We start from the raw sequence: 20809 nt of genomic DNA, 5'->3' as shown, positions 1-20809 counted from the left end.
TTTTCTAAAATACTGAAAAATTAGTTAGATGTAGTTCAATAAATTTGAATTTTAAAGATAATAAATAAATAATTACCCAAATAATATTTGCTCTCGTATAACTGCCGTGGACATTGTTGTTTTGTCCCTTCTCATTGTTTTTTTTTATATTGTTGTCTCATATCCAATTCATTAGGAAATTTGCCATATCCATAATACTTTTCCCGCAAGAACTCAAGTATATTGACATATTTTAAAATAAATCTTGTTTGGTACAAGGCTTACGAAGTCCTTGTACCAAACAAGTTTTTGCAGTCAAATTCACATTTGACTCCACTGGCTTCTGCAGTAAGTTACACTCTAAATGTGACAGATGCCAGAATAACCCTTTGTATGGATGTTGATCCCCACTCGCCAGAACCCAGTTCGAATTGTAGGCTAGTGAGGTTGTAATTAGTGATAGTATCCACTTTTCTATTTTTCTTCTGCATGTGTCATGTTAAAAGAGTATTATGGAAGGCGTGAAAGAGTTTTGTTCGTTCATTGATTGTATTGTTATTGATAAGCATTTCGACTTATTTTCAACTCGTAACATGAAACTAACTTCCAATCACTGTCAAGTGTTGTTATTGGCTTGTCCTGAACTTAACTCGATATTTCTAATGACATAACAGACACAGCTATGTAAATTTGCTATGAATCAACAATCTTTGTGCAAGTTAAAACGTGTGCATTTATATGGCCTATTTGGAAATTCTACTTAGTGAAGTCAGATCATAAATGAGTAATCATTCATTAGGAGATTTGCCTATTTCATCCCTTTGTTCTGCTATTCGTTCCGCTATACAATTTGCAGAAAGAAGCACCGTGACTATTATCCGCTAGAATTCCTGTGACATGAGAGTTAGTTCGTTAATGTGCTGTTACGAAAACGACTGGTTAGACTGCCCGAAGGCACAGCGTTCGTGTTGGCACAGGTATATCTGTAAACGTTTGCCACTTCCTCGTGTTGTCTAAATAACCAGTTCATTCCGGTTCTTGTATGTGTTGAATCAACTTGTGGTCTTCACTTTGTTTACCCGACGATATGGGTCACTGGGAAAATATGAATTTTGTCAATATATTCGGCACATCAGCATGGGTCTTCAACTTGTTTTTTGGCTTCTCGTTGTGGTTTATGTAAGGTAAGTTGTATTGGGACGTAACATCTATATACTTGAAGTGGTGTAATTTTTTTATGTGGTTCTTGTGCAGTGGCTGCCTTTCTAATTGCTTTGCACGTGACTATTCCAAACTTCACTTTCGTGGCGCAACGGCATTTGAGGGCCAAGGTCTGCAAGGCAGCTTTTCGTTAGGTGATGATTGTTCAGCGCGTGCTTTTTGTTCTAGACCGGAGGGCACTGAACAGAAAATTGCTCTGGTTTCGAAAAGCCGCTACGATGTTCTGAGTTCAGAATTCATTCCGGAGCATTCACATTGTTTACTGTTCTACAGACATCTAGAGCCTCAAACTCTATTTTCTAGGATATATAGTCGTATTTAAAGCTGGACAACAGCGAAGGCAAACCGCGCATCACGAAAGACTTAGCAAGTACCAAAACTAAATAACGAAAATATACTTGTTTAGCATTTGTTGTATAATAGAGGCTTACTACATTTCTTGAATATTCCAAAGCAAATTTCTTGATAAGTTGATGCATTTAATTGGAGAAGAATACTTACACACCAATATTGGTCAATATTTTGAACAAATTTTAATTGTTGCAATTTTCAAGTATCGGTATCGGTGGGTACCCGTAATAGTATCGGCTCAGCCCTAATTAACATATTCATATAAATATTTATATTATCATCATTTCTGAGACACTTGTTGCCCCTCCCCTCATATTTCTAGATACGTGCCTGTTCTACCCAGGTATAATTTTTCACAATTTTTAATGTGGTGGTTTTTCGAAGTGACATTAATTTTCTAAAATGTTTTCTGTCATACATTGCTCCACTTCACAGCAAATTATACAAACAGTATAATGCATTTAGTTCAAAATCGCAACAAAGGTCCAGCAACACCAATTGCCCCCCTCCCCCATTCCTCCCCGTTGCTGACGCTCCTAACGGTGATCGAACACGGGAGCTCACGTGATCTATTCTGTCCAGTTGAAATGAATAAGCTTTGCTCGCAAAAAATGCTTTAGTTACTTGGAACATTCCAGTACATTATATATTTAACACGTTTCTACGAAATCAAAAGTTTGTGTTTGGAAACCTGTGCAAGTTGGACCTAAAACTCTAAATCAAACAAACAGTGGACCTTTGTTTCGATTCTTTCTTTCCCTGTTTCTTTGTCATTCTTTATTTCCCTTCCTCCATTGATCTGTTATTTACTTCGCTGTTTGTTTCTATCTTCCTTCCTCTGTTTTCCATCTCATTCTTCTGTTCTCTTTCTTTCTTCCTCTTTAACTGTCTTCCATCCTTTTCGATTTTCTCTTTCTTTGTTTTTCCCTTCTTTCTTTTCTTTCTGTTTTCTCCATTGCATTCTACCGTTCTTTATTTTTGTTTCTCTATCACTTTCTTGTCTTGTAATTTTTCTCATCTCTCACTTTTCTTCAGCTGTTTCTTTAATTTGCCTTTCTTTCTGTATTCTTCTTTCTTTTACTTCTGATATAACGCACTCTCTTCTATTTCTCCCTCCCATTTTTCAATCTCTATTTTTCCTGTGTATGTGTGCTTCTTGATCTACTATACATGCTTCTCAAAAATTCTCATGTAGGTTATGGGGTTTCCCCGATAACGCAGTGACAAACGTTGTCGCCTTGTAATCAAGGGGCCCAGGTTCGATACTCCGGTGGAGGCACATCATAGCTTGGATCCCGCTCCAAACTGTAGGTCCAATCTCGATTAACCTTTCTGTGCAAGAAGTGGACTTGAGAAGAAACTCAAACCAAACCAGCATTGCAGCCACAACCACGCACGTAGCTAGGATGGGGGGCTCAGGGGGCCCGAAATCCGATGAAAATCTAATTTTAATAGTGTATAGCGGTAATTAATTTTACTTCATTAGAAGGATTAAACATATTGTATAATAAGTTGTAACATACTGAGAAATTCATCTTGCGGCCCCCATGGCGGGGTGGGTAGCACATCGCGCTACGACACCAGGGGTCCCGGGTTCATATCCCGGCCTGGGCATGGATGTTTGTGAGTGTCCATTCATCAATTTAATCTTCGCAAATTAGCCAAAAAGTGGCACAAAAAGCGAAGTAAAATAAAGTAAATCAACTACAACAACGAGAAATTCATCTTCTACACCCCCGCTTGTTCGCCTTTAGACATAAAATGACTACTAACCTGGCAACAACAACCTACTGAAGAGCTCGCACAATGTAGAATAGCAAGCAACACGCAGCTATCTTTGGGGGGCTTTGAGGACATATTCAGAGGGCCGATACAACTGGCAATATATTCAGAATTATTTGTCGCATTAATAATGACGTCTAGAGCTATAGCAATGTTTATTCATCACATTCGTGCCAACAGTGCATTTTGGTTTATTCTTACTAAAGCAGAAACGCAATTAACTCTTTTGCAAAAGGTTAACCACCCCTTGCAAACATCGCCTTCCTCTCCGCGAACAATGGTAGGCGTACATCGCGGCATAAAACATCTCCATAAAGCCTCCCCGAGGTAGGTGTGCTATAGGAAACTGTTTCTATGCTTTGCACACAACAAGCACGTGGTCCCTGCATCATGAGTGTTTCGTGTCCACGTGAAACGCATACAGATGGAAGTGGCTAATTTTGTGCCTGCAAACATGATGAGCGTGTTTTGCACTTGCTTTTCAAGTGCTGCTAAATTTGTCACAAAGGTGTTTTCCCCGTATGGAAACAATTAGACTGTTGATAATAGATGTCATGGTGTTTGCATTGGCTCAATGGAACGTTCGTTTGCTGCAGTGTATTGTAAGGCCCTATTCAGTCTACAGGGTGTACCAAAAGTCCCATTACCCCCCTTTGAATTGTAGACAAACCTGCAAAATGTTATTTTAACAGCATGCGTATGATGAGAGGATGGTATACCATTACATCAGACCAATGACCACTATTTTCTCCAGAGGATCTGTGTGCACACCGCCATTTTCATGGCACAGTATTATTTGCCTCCAGTTGCGATGTGAAATCCTCCGTAACGTAAGATGTCAGATCTGGATTTCGGGTTGGCCATTTTAAGAGAATTCCTCAATGATGTGTTTAGAGACAAACTAATTGGACGAGGCTCGCCAAATTTTCCAGCACCTTTAAAATGGCCACCCTGAAGTCCAAATCTGACATCTTGTGATAATGCGCTATGGGGACACATCAAACAGAAAGTCGCTCATAATCATTATCAGACAACTAAGGAATTTCAAGAAGCTGTTCGCAGTGCGTTTGCTTCTTCACGTCAACCAAGTTACGGAGGATTTCACATCGAGTCGCACCTGGAGGCGAATAATACTGTGCCATGAAAATGGCGGTGTGCACACAGAGTAAATGGTGGCCATTGGTCTGATTTAATGGTATACCATCCTCTCATCATACACATGCAGTTAAAATAACATCTTGCAGGTTTGTCTACAATTCAAAGTGTGGGTAATTGGACTTTTGGTACACCCTGTATATGATAAATTGTTCCAAAATTGTATCTACAAAGTACACAACGAGTTTCCAAGCTGTAAACAAACGTTGGTGTGGTTTCTCCCTTGTTGAGTAGGGTCAGTGCCTAACTACCGACTGCTGACTTCACTCCCACCTGCCGAGGTGGGAGATCATGTTGGGCGATATATTATCGTCAAGACGATATATCACGACAATGAAAATATATCGTCCAGGCGTTATCAACTAGACGATATATCGTGTCGGGGATATATAGTCACGACATTTGACGATATATATCGCGTCGGCGATATATCGTCACAATATTTTAGAGATGTATATCTTGTTAGCGATATATCGCCGATATCACAATACGGAAAAATATCGTATCGTCTCTTGACGATATATCGCGATATCAAATTTTCGATATCGTCCATCCATAGAGATCATCCATCCAGTTACGGGGTGACGTGTGGTCAGCACGACGAATCTCCAGTCGTCGTTGCAGGTTTCAGTGACCGGGTTAAGAACCTCGCACACTGAGCCGCGGGTAAACTAGGAAAAATCCGGCAACAGAACTTCTATCGTCTGCTTCTATTGAAATAAAATGTTGTAACGCTTACTACAGGGGAACGTGAGGAACCGAAGCACGTAGAAGTCTGTGGGTTATCTTCAGGGTTAAAGCCCACTGAGACGCCGCAAGCGAAACTGTTCCGTTCTCTTGCCGTGCTTCCGACGTCTCAGTGCGCGGGGTCCTTTACGCTACTCGTTGGTAAGTTCCCAATTTCCTCACGATGGTGCGTGGCCACCGGTCCCATACACAGGCCGAAGTCTCAGGAGAAAAGTTGTTACGCTTCCCCCAGACTCGACCCCCCGTAGCCGGAGCCCCAAAGCATGACTCCCTACACCGCACTGCCACGGTGCGGGACTTGTTTATGAATTAAAGATTTACGAGGTGTGGCTAGAAAATAACCGGACTGTTGCTACAAAATCTTTGATTGGTTATTTTGCACTATTGATACATCGCTCCATACGAAAACCATGTTCATGACCTCCGTAGCTTTTGTTTTCACAGATTCTACGATCGTAAATCTGGTTCCTTTCAGTGCTAATTTGACCTTTGGGAATACAAAATGAGTGATATCCGGCGAATAGGTGGATCTCATGCTTGGCCAAAAAAGCCTTGACTGACAATGCCGTATGGACAGGAGCATCGTCCTGATGAAGAATCCATGACTTGCTTTTCCACAAGACAGGTCGTCGTCTTCTTACTCGCTCACGAAGGGTCGTCAGCACCGTAATGTAATAATGTTGGTTATTTTGCAATAGCTCGAATACTCAAGGACGATCTTTCGAATCAATTCACCGACATTTGAAATGTTTGTTTCCGTCTTTGACGTGCAAGGCCGTCCAGGACGCGAGTCGTCCGCGATCACTTCTCGTCCCTCTTTAAATCTTTGAAACCACTCAAACACTTGCGTGCGTGATAAACACCCATCTCTGTGCACTTCCTTCAACAAACCATAAGCTGTGGCGGATTTTCCGAGTTTCATAAGAAACTTCAAATTGATATGATGTTCCACTTTCACACTTAACATTTTTCCGACGGAGCAAAGATGTACGGTTCACTTCACTGAGCGCCGCGCACCCTGGAAAATCACACAGTCGATAGACAGGATATCACGTTATACACTCACGCACCGCTTGACCTTGACGCGCTTGTCATTTGTTGACAGCAACATCAATCCGGGTTTTTTCTAGCCACACCTCGTATTATTCAGTTATAATGCAAAGCCCTTTGACTTGATTCATTGATTAGTTTGGTTTATTTTACATCGCTTTTCTGGCACTTTTGGCTAATCGCGAAGATGAGGATGAGTAATGGTATGATGGAATTGATGATGAGACACAAAGAACACTCACGCCCAGGGCGGGATTCGAACTTGGGACCCCTGGAGTTGTATCGCGCTGTGCTAACCGGTCTGCTGTATTGTAGCAATGATGAGCTTTCGGACAATATTTATGAATTAGAACATTTGTATTGTGGTAAATGTGTAGCAATATCCAAAGAGCTACAGTTGACACTTGACCATATTTCAGTTCAGTTTGTTGGGGATAGTAAGGGACAGGGTGCGAAATCCGGAGGGGGGGTTTCCCCACCAACAATCTTGGCCTCAAAAATTCCCCCACCAAAAAAATCCGGGGGGAGAGTTTTTGTTATAACAAAGATAAGCAATTCCATTTAATTTCGAATACAATTTACTAAGAATAATATCGAGAACACACAAATTAGTGTTGTGAGAATTCAATACGCATAATAAAAGTAAAACAAGAATGCAAGACAATAATAACTATGAAATCTAATTGATTTATATTAACATAAAGCACAAACTAAACAACTTACACATAATAAAACCACTTCAACTATTTCATAATTTATTAACATCTTTAACCAGTTGGCAAGGAAATTAGCTTATTTGCAATGTCTGACATGTATAAAAGTAACAAATTAATTTATTTTATGTAATTAATAATAATAGTATTCTTAATAATAATAATAATATATATATATTTTAATTGAGTAATTTATTTTTTACTTTTATTAACATTACAAATATGTATATCGTATATAGAGCCTCCCCAATGGCGCAGTGGTAGCATCGTCGCCTTGTAATCAAGGGGACCCGGGTTCGATACCCGGTAGAGGCACATAGTGGTTCGGATCCCACTTTGAACTCTAGGTCCAGTCCCAATTAGCTTTACTGTGCATGAAGATGGACTTAAAACCCCAACTCAATCAATCAATGTATATCGTATAATATAATATACACTTATGTTTGTGTTTCTCTCCCCCCCCCCCACCAGTTTTCAATGATTTCGCACCCTGGTAAGGGACTCCCCAATTGCTTACATTGTCGCTTTTTAGTAAGTTCCGGGTTGGATTCCTGGCGGGTGCAAGTGTTTCGGAATTAGCTGTCCAGGATGGGCTATATATGTGAGCATAAGAGAAAGTTATGTAGCACTGTCCATCTATTGGAGTCAAGATTGAAGCAACGTGCTACTTCGATCAAAGGCAGGTCCACGCTTGCTTCTTTGCAGTCCAGTCAGTATTATACCTTTCGCAGCAGTTGGAATTTATGTCAAGGCGAACCACTAACACAAGCGGAAGATTGATAGAAAGACGTTCTCAGGTAGGATACGAACACGCAAATGAAGAAAGGGCAGCGTATGTTTGGTTCATATAGATTACACGCTTACCTAAAACATAACACACACCACAGGTTCAGTTCGCAAGTTTTTTTTGTAAACAATTTCGAAGAAAAACAAAGCGAAGATTCCTAGTTTTTCAAGCGAAATGGGATAAACAACGAACAAATGAATGTGCAGGTAGCTACTTCGAAACGTGTTTCTTTCTGTCGCTTTCCGACTTTGTGCGTCGCCAGACCGACAGATTGGGGGGAGGGGGAGGGGGAGCTGAAAGAAACTGAACACCTGGAAAGAATAACCTGGGCTCTGGGGCTCACCCAGCCTTTGAAGCTCAGATAGGCTAATCGGGACTGTACCTACAGTTTAAAGTGGGATTGATTGATTTGCTTTATTTTACTTCGCTTCTTGTGCCATTTTTGACTATTATGCGAAGATGGGGATGAGTGATGATATGATGAAATTGATGAATTGACGTTCACAAACATCCATGCCCAGACCAGGATTCGAACCCGGGACCCCTGACGTCCTAGCGCGATGTGCTAACCACTCCGCCACGAGGGCCGGCTTGAAAGTGGGATTCGAACCACTATGTGCATCCACCGGGTATCGAACCCGGGTCCCCTTGATTGCAAGGCGACGACTTTACCAAAACGCCATCGGGAAGGCGGTCTAATCTTGGTGCTGATCACATCAGCAGTATGGCATAGATGGAAAATGTGTGGAACTCTACCCGCACACTTCCCACGAGCCTTCTTCATTTCACAGTGCGATGCACAATGGGTGCCTTTTTCTACATTTATTGTTTTATCAAGTGGTATAAGAAATGCACTCAGGTACTCAAGAAATGTTCGTGCTCACTTGGATTTTGTTGGGGATTACAACTCTCCCCTCACTAACATTTCCTGTCATAAAAAGAACCCTGGCTACTTGAACAATGATGTTAGCACCAACTAGTACAGGCCTTTACATTAGTTCGCCATTGTCTGAAATCTTTGTTGTAAATTAGCTAATAAAACATCAACATATGGATAGATTTAGGTTTTTTGAAAGAAAAAAAAGATTACATGGAAACAGCAGCAATTAACCGACATATTTGTTGAATTTATTTGCATCCAGGATCTACAGTCTGTACAACAGCAGACATGATTTAAACTCTAGTAATCTGAGAGGGCTTCCCCGATGGCGTAGTGTTGACGTTGTCGCCTTGTAATCAAGAGGTCCCAGGTTTGATATACTCGGTGGAGGGGCAGAGTGATTCGAATCCCACTTTAAATTGTAGGTTCAGTCTCGGTTAGCCTTACTGTGCATAAAGTGGTCTTAAAACAAACTCAAACTACATAAAATACATTACCAAATGGGCATTACTAAGCACTACGATACTTAAGATCTTTTTTCAGACGGGGCTGGAATTGTATATGTGGATATTACATTGGGGTGGAGAATACACAATGAAATATTTGATAATAACTATTTATAATGGTAATCGGGGCTCATTTTAAAAGGGGGGATTCATTTAACACATTGGTTTTTCCCGAATTCTTTACTATTTTTATTAGAAGTTTTCCTCAGAATTTCTTGAGGGGCTGTAACCACATCAGCTCCCTCCTCCGTACGCCAGTGTTACTAAGGCATTGTTTACAAAGTAGAACAGTACGAGTAAACCTTTGCGTAATGCCAGGAAGATGAAGTTCCTACAACTGGAAGTTGGAGAAATCCCTTTGAATTTCTATTTTTATTCATATCTATTTAACATCTCTCGCATGGATTTGACGAGGTGCACACTCAATCAAGCTTCAATGAGACAATGGTTTCCTAATCATAATTTGACAGGCAAGGAAATTGAACAAGACATTCGGAAGAACTGTTGCACAGCACGGAGTGTGAACTCTCCACTCGACCCTTAATAAGGTCACTGTGAATTAAGCGTCTACGTTCTCAAGGTCAAAGTTGTTGGGGTCTTCTGTCACGTGCTCAATGCCTGGGCTAATGATGTCACGTCCGTGTTCAGTTGCACACGAAGATAAGTTTATCTCAGTCGGATACATATTACTAAGCTAAAGCAACGTGCTTTTAGATCCGGCCCATCATTGCTTAATGGGACGATGTCCAAGTAACGATGTTTCAATCTTGTGCCAATCGTCATACAGTGCTTAACGCAATCCTGCGATTGCAACAGGATTTTTCTTCTCCGCCTATTTTTAATGTTTCTGGATAGTTTCTGGTTGGGGAAAGCGTAATTTATGTGGGCATAAGTAGAACTAATCATTTCGGGCGTGTCTCGTCACTTCCTTGATAACGAAGAGAAAGAAACTGTATCGGGAACAGGAAAAGGACCTCCCCGATGCGAGGTTTTAGCTTCCGTCATCTTGTAATCAAGTGGTTCGGTACCCGGCGGAGGCCCATAGTGGTTTGCATTCCACTTTTAAGCTGTAGTTCAGTCCCGGTTAGCCTTATTTGTGGACTTAAAAACTCAGACAACAGAAGTTTTTTAAAGGGGGGGGGGATATAAATATTAATACAGACCTTTCCGGCCTTGTCCACGAATAAAGCGGCTCTGGGGCTCGCCCAGCGACAAATCATTGGTAACCCGGGGGTAGAGGTTGCTGGAGCGTGCTGCTGATCACATCACCTCCGAAAACAGCCGAGATCGAGAATATGTGAGGCGATAACCTCACATCCCCTAAATGTGCCGCCAAGGCACGGTTCTATATGCACGGGGGGGGGGGGGATCCAGATTTTTTTTTAACCCGGAGTCTTGAGAGTTCATATTTAGATGGGTATAAGGATACATTTAGATACCTCAAATTGAGCCTTTGCGAGAAATATTAAGGAGAGCATAGGACATTTTGGGGGTGAATAAATTGATTTTATTTTTGTTATTTAGCATAGATTTTCTGCCGATTTCGGCTAATCGCGACGATGAGGATGAGTGATGAAATTAATAAAGGGACAATGACTAAGAACACCCATGTGCGGACCGGGATTCGAACCCGAGACACCTGTCATCGCGGCGCCTCCTGCTAACCACTCCGTCACGGAGCTACGCGGGGAGGGGATTAATCACTGCTGTACACGATAATGTCATTACGATATATTTTCAGTCCAAATATTTATTTTCTAAAAACTAGGTGAGATCTGATTTTCTAGTGGGCGTGACACCCTGGGAAGGATTTTTTTTTCAGCTAATCGTATCTCTCCAATGTTACTTATTATAGCGATTCTCTTTTGTTTGTCATTTTAGACCTTATATACTTGCATTAAAATCTTGCACAATTCTTGTGTACTCTTTACCCGTTCTTATTGCGTAACATGTTAACTACATCGGGGATTTATTCAGAATTTTCCATCCCGGGAAAAGGGTAGTGTAAATTCGTATTTAGATCCAAAATTGCCATAAATTGGGCTCTTCTGGAAGTTTAAGGGAAGTAGAGAAAATTTTGGGAGTCTGTTGATAAATGACTGCTCTTTATTATGTAAAATTAGTTTTTGGTTTGAAATGTGGACATAATCACCAGCAAGAAAAATATTATGTTTACTTTCATGCGTGCTTAATCGTGACGACGATGATAAAAGATGAGATTAAAGAACGAAAGAATAAGCTCAAGCAATGTGACAAAACTTTAGCGGAGGCAAAATTATTTTTAAAGTACATTACAAGTACATGTAAAAAACATCCACTTCTTAATTCAATTATATGTTGAAGCGAAATTGGAATCGTTGCATAATCTTTAAGAAACCTAACAAGTGTCGATGGAAGTTTGAAGACGGAAGCCTTTACGCGTCAAGTTCATTTTCGCTGTTAAGTAATACGTTGTTCACCTTCCGTGGAAGTATTATTTGTAGTATGAACTCAAACTCTAGTAAAAATATTTACGACTCTCGTTTTAAAAAAATGAGCGTCACGAGATTTCCTTACACAATTGTTTACATTTTCTTTTGACTTGAGTTCCTAATTATTTGTCTTCCTGGGTTTTTTCCTACGTTTAATTCCTTTGTCTTTATCAGTAATTTGCTTGTTCTTGGATGTATTTCTATTGTTCTGTTAATTCAGTTCAGTGGCACCAAATTTTAAAAGAACACTGGGTTAGCTGAATTCGGAGCTTTGTTTCATAAGTGTATGCAATAATAATAATACTCCTAAAATGTCTTTTTTATTCCTTGGCCTGAAAATGCACGCGTTCATGTTTAAAATCCGTTTCAGGTTATTTCTGAGAGGAATGCATTAATTTTATAGGGGGGGGGGCATCAACGCCACTGTTAAGCCTTAACCAGTAGGCTACAGAGTTCACTGCATATTTGATTTTTGTTATTTGGCGTCGTTGTCTGCCACTTTTGGCTAATCGCGAAGATGAGTGATGATATGTGATGAAGGGACGCTCACAAAGAACACCATGCCCAGGCCGGGTTTCGAACACGGGACCCCTGGCGTCGGCCCCTGCAGAACTGAATAAGGTTCTCTTGCATTGACAACACTGTCAGTTATGTTCTTGCAACCGCATTTTAATTATAAACATAGACGCCTGTGACTGAAATAAAATTATATGTGTTAAACGTGTACTTTTAGGTTGACATTCATTTTCCCGGGGGAGCGATGCCCCCTTGCCCCCCTCCATCCGGACGTCCATGATAAATTGAGTTCCATAATTTTCACCCGCAATCAGGGTCTGCAGGTGCCTTATCTCCGCCACTGTCAGTAAACCTTACCCGGTAGGCTACAGCCAACAGAACATTTGATTTATTGTTGTCAGTCTGTAGACCTCGTCTTTTTTGTACAGCATCAACAGCTTTATATTGAAAACGTTCCTCAAGTCGTCAACGTGCTTCTTGCTCGAGAACTTCTCAGGTTTCTTGCATCTTCCCTGAACCATCTTGAAGAAGTAAGGGTTTATAGCAAGGGCGTCATCTCTGATCTCGTGAACTTCCTCGATGTTTATTCTTTCTAGCTGATCTGCTTTCTGACCGGCTTCATCGTTTATTGTTAATAGGCTAGCGATACGTAAATGTTCCATAATTCTATTACCGGAACAGCCTTGTTTACGTGCGTACCTGCTTGAGCATGGATGTTTTTGTGCGTCATCAATTTCATCATATCATCACTCGTTCTAGTCTTCGCGATTAGCCGAAAGTTGCAGAAGAGCGAAGCCAAACCAATCAGTATTCAAACTTGCTTACTTGTCCTTGCAAATAATATGTTCCAAAGTTAGACTTTGTTTTTACAGAACTCTTTAATTAGCATAAACATCAGGTTCTTTGTTTTGTTACCACTTAGTAAGGTATCGCTTGGACAGAAACTGCAGGGGCTTGTTCGTGTTGTTGTGGGTGTTCACGTGACTGGAGCATGCTGGTAGCGATTAACGAGGATGTGTCCAGGCGAGCGTCTACTGTGGCGTACGTGACGTGAATAACGTCACGAAGAAAACAGTACACGATCGCCAAGTTGACGTTTCCTCCCTTATAAGGTGGGATTTGTAGACAGGATATGATGAAATCCCCCCCTTTGGATACCGATCTTTGGAAGTATTATGGACAAATTTAAAGTTGAACTATATATTCCATCATAGGCGTAACTTGGCGGGGACAAGGGGGTAACTTGCTCCCCAAAATTTTCAGATTTATTAAAATTTACAGGTTAAGGATATTTTGTTAAGCTTCTGGGACCTGAAGCTACAAGTAATAAAGAGTATTTTTTTATGGTTTCGCAAATGTAACCGTTATTAAGCAAAATAGTCCTGTACGCAAAATTTTCGGTTCTGCCTCCTCAAAGCCCCAAGTTCGATTCTGCCCCTCAAAGTTAGGTCTCAAGTTACAGCCATGTTTCCACACATTCTTGTGTGGTCAGCACACATGGGCGTAACTTTGGAGTTAACTTCGGAGGGGCAGGTACGAACTTGAAGCTTAACTTTAAGGGTCGAAACATTTTTCATCCCATAAAAATAGTGTCCAGGATTATTTGCTAAATAGCTGTTGCATTTGCGAAATCACAAATATTTATTATTTATTACTTAGCTCCTCAGGTCTTAGGATGTTAACAAAGGTATCCTTAACTTGTAAGTTTTAACAAACCTGAAAATTTGAGGGGGTCAAGCGCCGCCCCTTGCCCCCGCCAAGTTACGCCTATGCCAGAGCTGTCCTGTAGATGTTGCCAGTTCTTGTAAGGACACCCTACGTGGAAAGCAAAGAGGTGGTTGGTGCAGAATTCTCTCGTACGGAAAATTCAGAAGGGAAAACTGCTGGGCCCGACTAAAGGCAGAATCACACGGAACTGGAAATCCAGTAGGAATACCCTATTTGGCGCTGAACTGTCTACCTGGATGGAAATCATGGCCGCCGAGCTGGCTGCTTGACTGGTTTTGACGATTAGGTCATGTTCTAATTTCAACTGGCTTTCTTGGCTGGATTCTGTGGACATTCCTACTGGAAATCCAGTTCCGTGTGATTCGACCTTAAGACTACACAAATCATATGTAGCAACATGTGTACAACCACACATGCAGAAATCTACTAGATAAAAGAACCAAATTTAGGTTCTCTGTGTGTGTGTGTATATATTTATATATATATATATATATATATATATATATATATATATATATATATAAATAAAACATTCTGATTCTGAGTTTGTAATATTACTACCTTTTATTTTGTTTAATCCTCATGCATGTATTTTCTGCCATCCTTGTTGACAACCGCTGAACGGATTGATCCAAGAGGCCGAAACACGCCTATTTTCATAAAGCCTCTTATGATTTACATATTTAGTAGTATTGTTATTAGGGCTGAGCCGATACCACTTTGAACCGATATTCTTACCTATTCCCACAAATACCGATACTTGACAATTCTAATAATAAAGTTGTTCAAAATATTTACCAAGAGTTTTACTTTAAAATATACAAAAATTTCAACATTAAAATACATGTTATGTAATCATAAAATCCTGTTTTATCACGCAAAATTGGTGAAAGACAGTTTGAATTTTGCATAATTTCCATAATTGGATTCCACGAAAATGTCGCCCAGCATTTTTGCAGACCCCTTAAAAGACAAAAATCCCGGAAAGGTATCGGAAAAAGTAAATTCTAGCCGATACCGATATCAGCTCAACCCTAATTATTATTAAGTTTCTACATGTAAGATCTTTCAGAAAACATATAGTAGCACACCATGTCACTACTCTCTCTTCCTTTTTTCTGTGTTGACGAAATGTTTCCTTCTTTCAGGCGAAGAACGAGATGAGCGAGACATACGTAACAACGGAAGTGAAAGTGGTTCATCAGCCATACTCGAGGCCAGTCAGCAAAGGACCTTGGCCTTTCCTTCCGCAGGGTAAGCACTACCTACAAGTTTAATATTTAAATTATCTCACTTCGTTTTGTCCTCAATTCGTGGAATCTTACAGACGTCGGCAGCTTTATGGCCCCAAAAAACTGTTCTTTCAGGGCCATATACGGAAATCCCTTGGTTTACGTACATTTTTGGCATTAAGGATCAAACTTTGTTTTTACATAAATAAATTTCATTACAGATTTGAAAATTTAACGGCACAGACACGAATTCGAAACACTTCAAATTACTAATTCATGCTTGACCTACACACTTCATAGCACCACCTAGAATTTTCCAGGAATTTCCACCCTATTTTTTTCGCCGAGATACTATTTAATTTACTATCACACTCCTCTAGTTTTAGAATTCTGAATAAATCCTAGATCATTGACGAGAGCCGGTCTCAGTTGCGGAGTGGTTAGCACAGCGTGCTACGACGCCAGGGGCCCCGGATTCGAATACTGGCCTGCGCATGGGTGCTCTTTGAGAGTATCTTCATGAATTCCATCATATCATCCCTCATCCTCATCTTCACGATTAGCCAAAAGTAGCAGAAAAGTGAAGTAAAATGAACCAGATCAATAAATCATTGATGAGCATATTCAAGTAGCTTTATCATAGTAGTTTAGTGATTTCGCCCTCTAGATTAAATTCTTGAGCTGTGGTCAATCATTTGCTATTGGTGATTATGTGCTAATAGTTTAATTACGAAAACAAATTTTATCTGAACCCTTAATTGTGTCTCAACGAAGTGCATAAGGAATTGTCTCGCATATGTTATTTGTGACTCACTTGTAATTTTATTATGAAGAGTAACGATTTCCGAAAGAGTTCCCAAACGTACGAGAGCTAACATAATTGTTAAGGTGAACCCATTTTAATTATTTTGAATTCACAGAAGGAGCATTACTCGAAAAGTGGTCCTACTCCATGTATATAACAAAATGAATCAATCTGAAAGTTGTTTTTAAGTGTATTAAGGTTTAAATGTTTGTGAATGCATATAATTTGCATATTTCACCAACAAGAATTACTAACATCTATAGTAATGACAATTGAAATCAAACTTTGCTACATTTTTAAAGCGTTACTCACGTAACACATTTTCGTGAATTTAAGATATATAATCATGCTGAAGTTTTTTCATTTGTTAGCAGATACCACAACTACTTCACAATTCTGTGAAATCAGTTTATTATGAATATTTTAATCCAATCTCGTATCTACAACGTTACACTTTATGTCTAAAATGTTGCACACGTAACGTTGGAATGCCCCAGAATATATCGTGTAATTTGGTAAATTTAAAGAAATACAGTTTAAAATATATTTATGGACAACTCTTAAGATCACTTTAACACTATAAGTGAATGGTCATGGGAAAGAAACTGGCAAGCCAATTTTCTGTCGTAAGCGAGGTTGTGGTGTCGCTAGCAGCCACGTTGATGCTGTGCTGAACTTTAAACATACTTTCTTTCGTTTCATATATATGAAACTTCCTATTCATCGACTTTTGGTACATTTTCATTTACATGTCTAGTAACGTTTTGCAATTAAAATTTCATTTTTGGAGTTTGACGAATGTTGACTTGCCTGTTTTTACCCCTGACCCTTAAAATTAATCCAATTTAAGAAATGTGACATTAGGTTTATCGTAGGTAATGTGATAAGTACGCAATGTATGCATATATTATAAGAACAATGTCATTGTGTATCTTTCAGGGTCATGCGGTGACATTGAGGTTGATAAGAGAAGGACTTCAGAACCCACACTTCGATATCGGAGCACAGTTGGAAAAGTCAGCCGCCCTTTCAAGAAAACCTTGTCGCTGCACAGGATGAAGCAATTCCCGATATACAACTGGAGCCAAGTCGACCTGGGAAGCAACGTGCATTATCTGATCAATTCCTCCCACCAGGTCGTAAAAGACTCTGTAAGCCGATGCTGTGATGTTGTGAAGTCCGCGTGGTCGCTGGTTCAGTCTGTGTACCTCGCGGCTGCCGTATACATAGGACTCATGCTACTTACTGTTGAATTCACTGGCTGCATTGTTGGACTTGCTCTTGGTTCGAAACCACCGGGACTAGTTTTCATGGTAACTATGTTGACAATGCTTGGATTCATCGGTTTCAAAGCGATCAGCCATGATAAAAATTGCAAAAGAAAACATTAAAAGAATGTGTGCATGTTGTTGACAAGTGTTTGGCTGCTGTACTTGGTAAAAAAAATCTTTCAGAACATTTAGTACAAATACATACGGAGTTATCACCAGTGTGCGTATATAAATACATATGTATGAAAGCTAGTTGTTATGCTGCTCAATTAACTTAAGTGTATATACTATGGAGTAGTTTTTTTTTAACAATGCTATGAGTGGGTTGAATGTATAATCATACTCTTCAGTTATTTTGGAGAGTTTATTTTAATATTGCTTTAATTACCTGTAAGCATATGTAATGCATTTTCATAATAATCGCATTATTTTAATAAGATGACATTTTAGAGAAAGCATAGTGTGCATTGTGAGTTACATTCCAGAAATATAAGAAATAAGACTGTCATATTTTTACACCATACATTGTATAATGCAAATGGATATGTTTGTGAAATTCAGTAATGTAATGTGTTTTGGCTACCTTGTAGTTTGCACGTGGCAAACTGACAGATCCAGCTAGTCAATTGAGTGCTTAGAATGTGTGCCATATTTATAAATATGAATGGATTTAATTTTTATGAATGTGTGGTGCATATTTGGAGAGATCTGAGAGGAATTCAAAATGATGGAATTTCTGCTGTGACTTACAGAAGACTTTATGTATGAATATGTGCATAATATAATTTTGTATTATTTTTATCAGAATTCCTAAGACTTAATAAATAATTTATATACATTTGCAGTGTTTTTGTATGTTTGTGAAAATTATGTTCCTTCAAGTAAGATTTAATTTGACATGAAAAGGGTAAGAAATAGCCACTGAAACTAATATACCGGTGTTAAAAAAATTATGGTCCCTTTTGTAAGACTACATTGTCACCAATAATGAACATAAATACATTATATTAGCACCATTTGAAAGAGGAATATTTGAAGTTTCACACAGACTTTAAATGTATTCTATGTGTGCCCAAGTGTGACACGATCAGATACCGAGGCGGTACTTCCATTCTTGCCAAACTTTCTCAAGCATATCTCAGGCCCCTAGCTAGAATTGATCTCCAGGGGTCTTTGTAAAGAAAGTCAATTTTCCAAAGTTTAATGGTATTAAATGAAGGTAAATTATAAGTGTGTGTGTGTGTGTTGGGGGGATGTCATTAAGTTATATAAAACTTAGACATTTCATGGAAATACTACATTTTTTCTATATCCTTTAAAACATCGCTTGAAATGTTACTTGACTGCTACTGAAATCATCCCTTATTATACACTCTCCATGCTATTTTTAATGATACATATATTTATATCACACAAGAAAAAATGCACAATATTCAGTCATAGTGCCTACAGTACATTCCACCCCCAGCGGAAGCAAAGAAACTCCACTTCCTTCCAAAAACTCCTTTGACGCATATGCAGAGGAAATTTGCATGATAACGTCAGTCACAGATATCTGGCTAAATGGGAGACCCCAACAGGGCAGCAAATGTGCAGATAAAGAACTTTCTAAATTCTGGAGAAGAGGATCTTCTAAATACTTTCCACTGTTTAGATTTCTGGTCATAAACAAGATGAACGAATGTAATATTTGCTGCTCATGTTCTGTGAATTTATCCTTCACCAAAGTTGTGAGCAAAATAATAATATATGCTGTCTAAATATTCACTCTTCACTGCAAACAAATTATGCAAAATAGTTTTATTTACCTAATGTCAATGGAGCTGACAGCCAGGGACGTAGCTAGGTTGATCAGTTTCGGGGGCCCAAACGTAAGATTTTTTTCTATCAAACTATTGTAAATTAAACTCTTTATACACCATATAGGCATATACTGTATACATACATTATATATATATATATATATATATATATACACACACACACAGTCTTTGAAAGAAGCAAGGACCTCCTCGGTGGCGCATGGTAGCATCGTCGTCTTGTAATCAAGGGGTTCTGGGTTCGACACCCGGTGGATGCTCATAGTGATTCGGATCCCACTTTACACTGTAGGACCAGTCCCGCTTAGCCTTACTGTATATAAATTGGACTTAAAACACCAACTCAATCAATCACTAAATTGGAAACTAACAGAATTTCCTTCTGTAGCCCCCAACAGTCTATGGATATAGACTCGCGAAATCGACAGACATGGGGAAACTAAATGCAGAATGGCTGATACACCAAGAAGAATGTTATTAGTCTTTAGATTTGTAAATTTGCTCGAGGGAAATTGAGATGTAGTTAAAACCCTTTTCCGAGGGTTTGGATATAAAGTGCTGGAACCAGGTTTACAAGTATTGACAACAGTGCAAATATGAAATGAGTTCAAGCTAGGCATGTCATGTATACAGTTCATACAGGAATCGAATCCGCTATCTCTTAGTTCAAGACGACCCCGTTAAGCACGATTCTATAAGGCGGGCCCGAGTCTTCTATGGCATTTGATTGTTCACTTAGAGAATGATGACGATACGAAATTTTATGCACACGTCTAATTTCTTAAAATTAATCTTATTTGTGTGTGTAAAACTGATGGTACTGGATAAAACAAAGTTCCTACACTCTCAATTGATTACGCTCTCGTCTTTGGTTCGACAGGTTAAACAAGGGGTCCCGGGTTTCATTCCCTATGGAGGCACATAGTGGTTCGGATCCCACATTAAACTGTAGGTCCAATCCCGATTAGCCTTACTGTGCATAAAGTGGACTTAAAACACGAACTCGATAATTGTAAGGTTTTAGAAGAACTAAACATGGCTTTTTATGCATCGTACAATTTTGCTTTCTTTCACCCTACCTTTGCAGTTTTTTCTTCCTAAGAATTTCACTGAGTATAACACGCTACGAAACCAGAGATCCAAGGTTCGGACCTTGGACAGGTATGGTTGTTTCATGTCTGTCCCATCGCCATTCTTTCGGCTCATCATTCATCCTCATCGTCGCATTTAACCCAAGAGGTAGAAAATAGGCGTAATACAGATATATATAAATGATTGATTTGGTTTATTTTACTTCGCTTTTCTGACACTTTTTGGCTAATCGTGAAGATAAAGATGAGAATGAGTGATGTGAAATTGATGAGAGGACCATCATAAAGAACACACACGACCAGTCCGGGATTCGAACCCAGGACCCTTGCATCGTAGTGCACCATTTTAACCACTGCACAACAAATAGAAACAGAAAATGATTGGTAAGTAATTTTCTTCCCCATAACTTACGATTATATTATATAACTATCATTCGCTGAATGACTAGGGATTAATTATATTTGTATGTCTAGTCAACCTTACCACATCAGCAGCAACAGCTTCCGCATTTGCAGGTGGAGGCTAAATGAAGAAAAATTACAGAAAGTCAGAAAGATATGCAAAGTTTGAAACATAACACCTATAGAGCATGAAGGCGGCTGTAAAAGAAATTGCTACATGCCTAGTTTTCTTCCTTCATTGAAACGTGGTTTATTCTTCATTATACATGAGATCAACCACCCTGGAAGTCGAACCCAGAATC

General features: G+C 39.4%; 1 protein-coding gene across 1 annotated transcript; it reads left to right on the top strand.

Moving 5' to 3' along the window:
* The first annotated feature begins 14988 nt into the window (after positions 1 to 14988).
* Positions 14989 to 18032, top strand: LOC145998729 (uncharacterized). The gene is made up of 2 exons (XM_083135257.1): positions 14989 to 15140; positions 16863 to 18032. Exons 1-2 carry the CDS (start codon positions 15047 to 15049, stop codon positions 17312 to 17314), a joined length of 546 nt encoding a protein of 181 aa, XP_082991383.1. The 5' UTR covers positions 14989 to 15046; the 3' UTR covers positions 17315 to 18032.
* Positions 18033 to 20809: the final 2777 nt, after the last annotated feature.

Source organism: Lepisma saccharinum, chromosome 14 (genome assembly GCF_977018435.1).
Source record: "Lepisma saccharinum chromosome 14, izLepSacc3.1, whole genome shotgun sequence".
NCBI lineage: Eukaryota > Metazoa > Arthropoda > Insecta > Zygentoma > Lepismatidae > Lepisma > Lepisma saccharinum.
The sequence above is the reverse complement of the archived record's forward strand: the minus strand, read 5'-3'. Positions and strand labels throughout refer to the sequence as shown.

Bases quoted from the DNA above. Each gene is read 5' to 3' on its own strand.
- LOC145998729 (XM_083135257.1), top strand. From the start codon at position 15,047: ATGAGCGAGACATACGTAACAACGGAAGTGAAAGTGGTTCATCAGCCA. The intron at 15,141-16,862 runs GTAAGCACTACC...TGTATCTTTCAG, and splicing joins TTGGCCTTTCCTTCCGCAGG to GGTCATGCGGTGACATTGAG.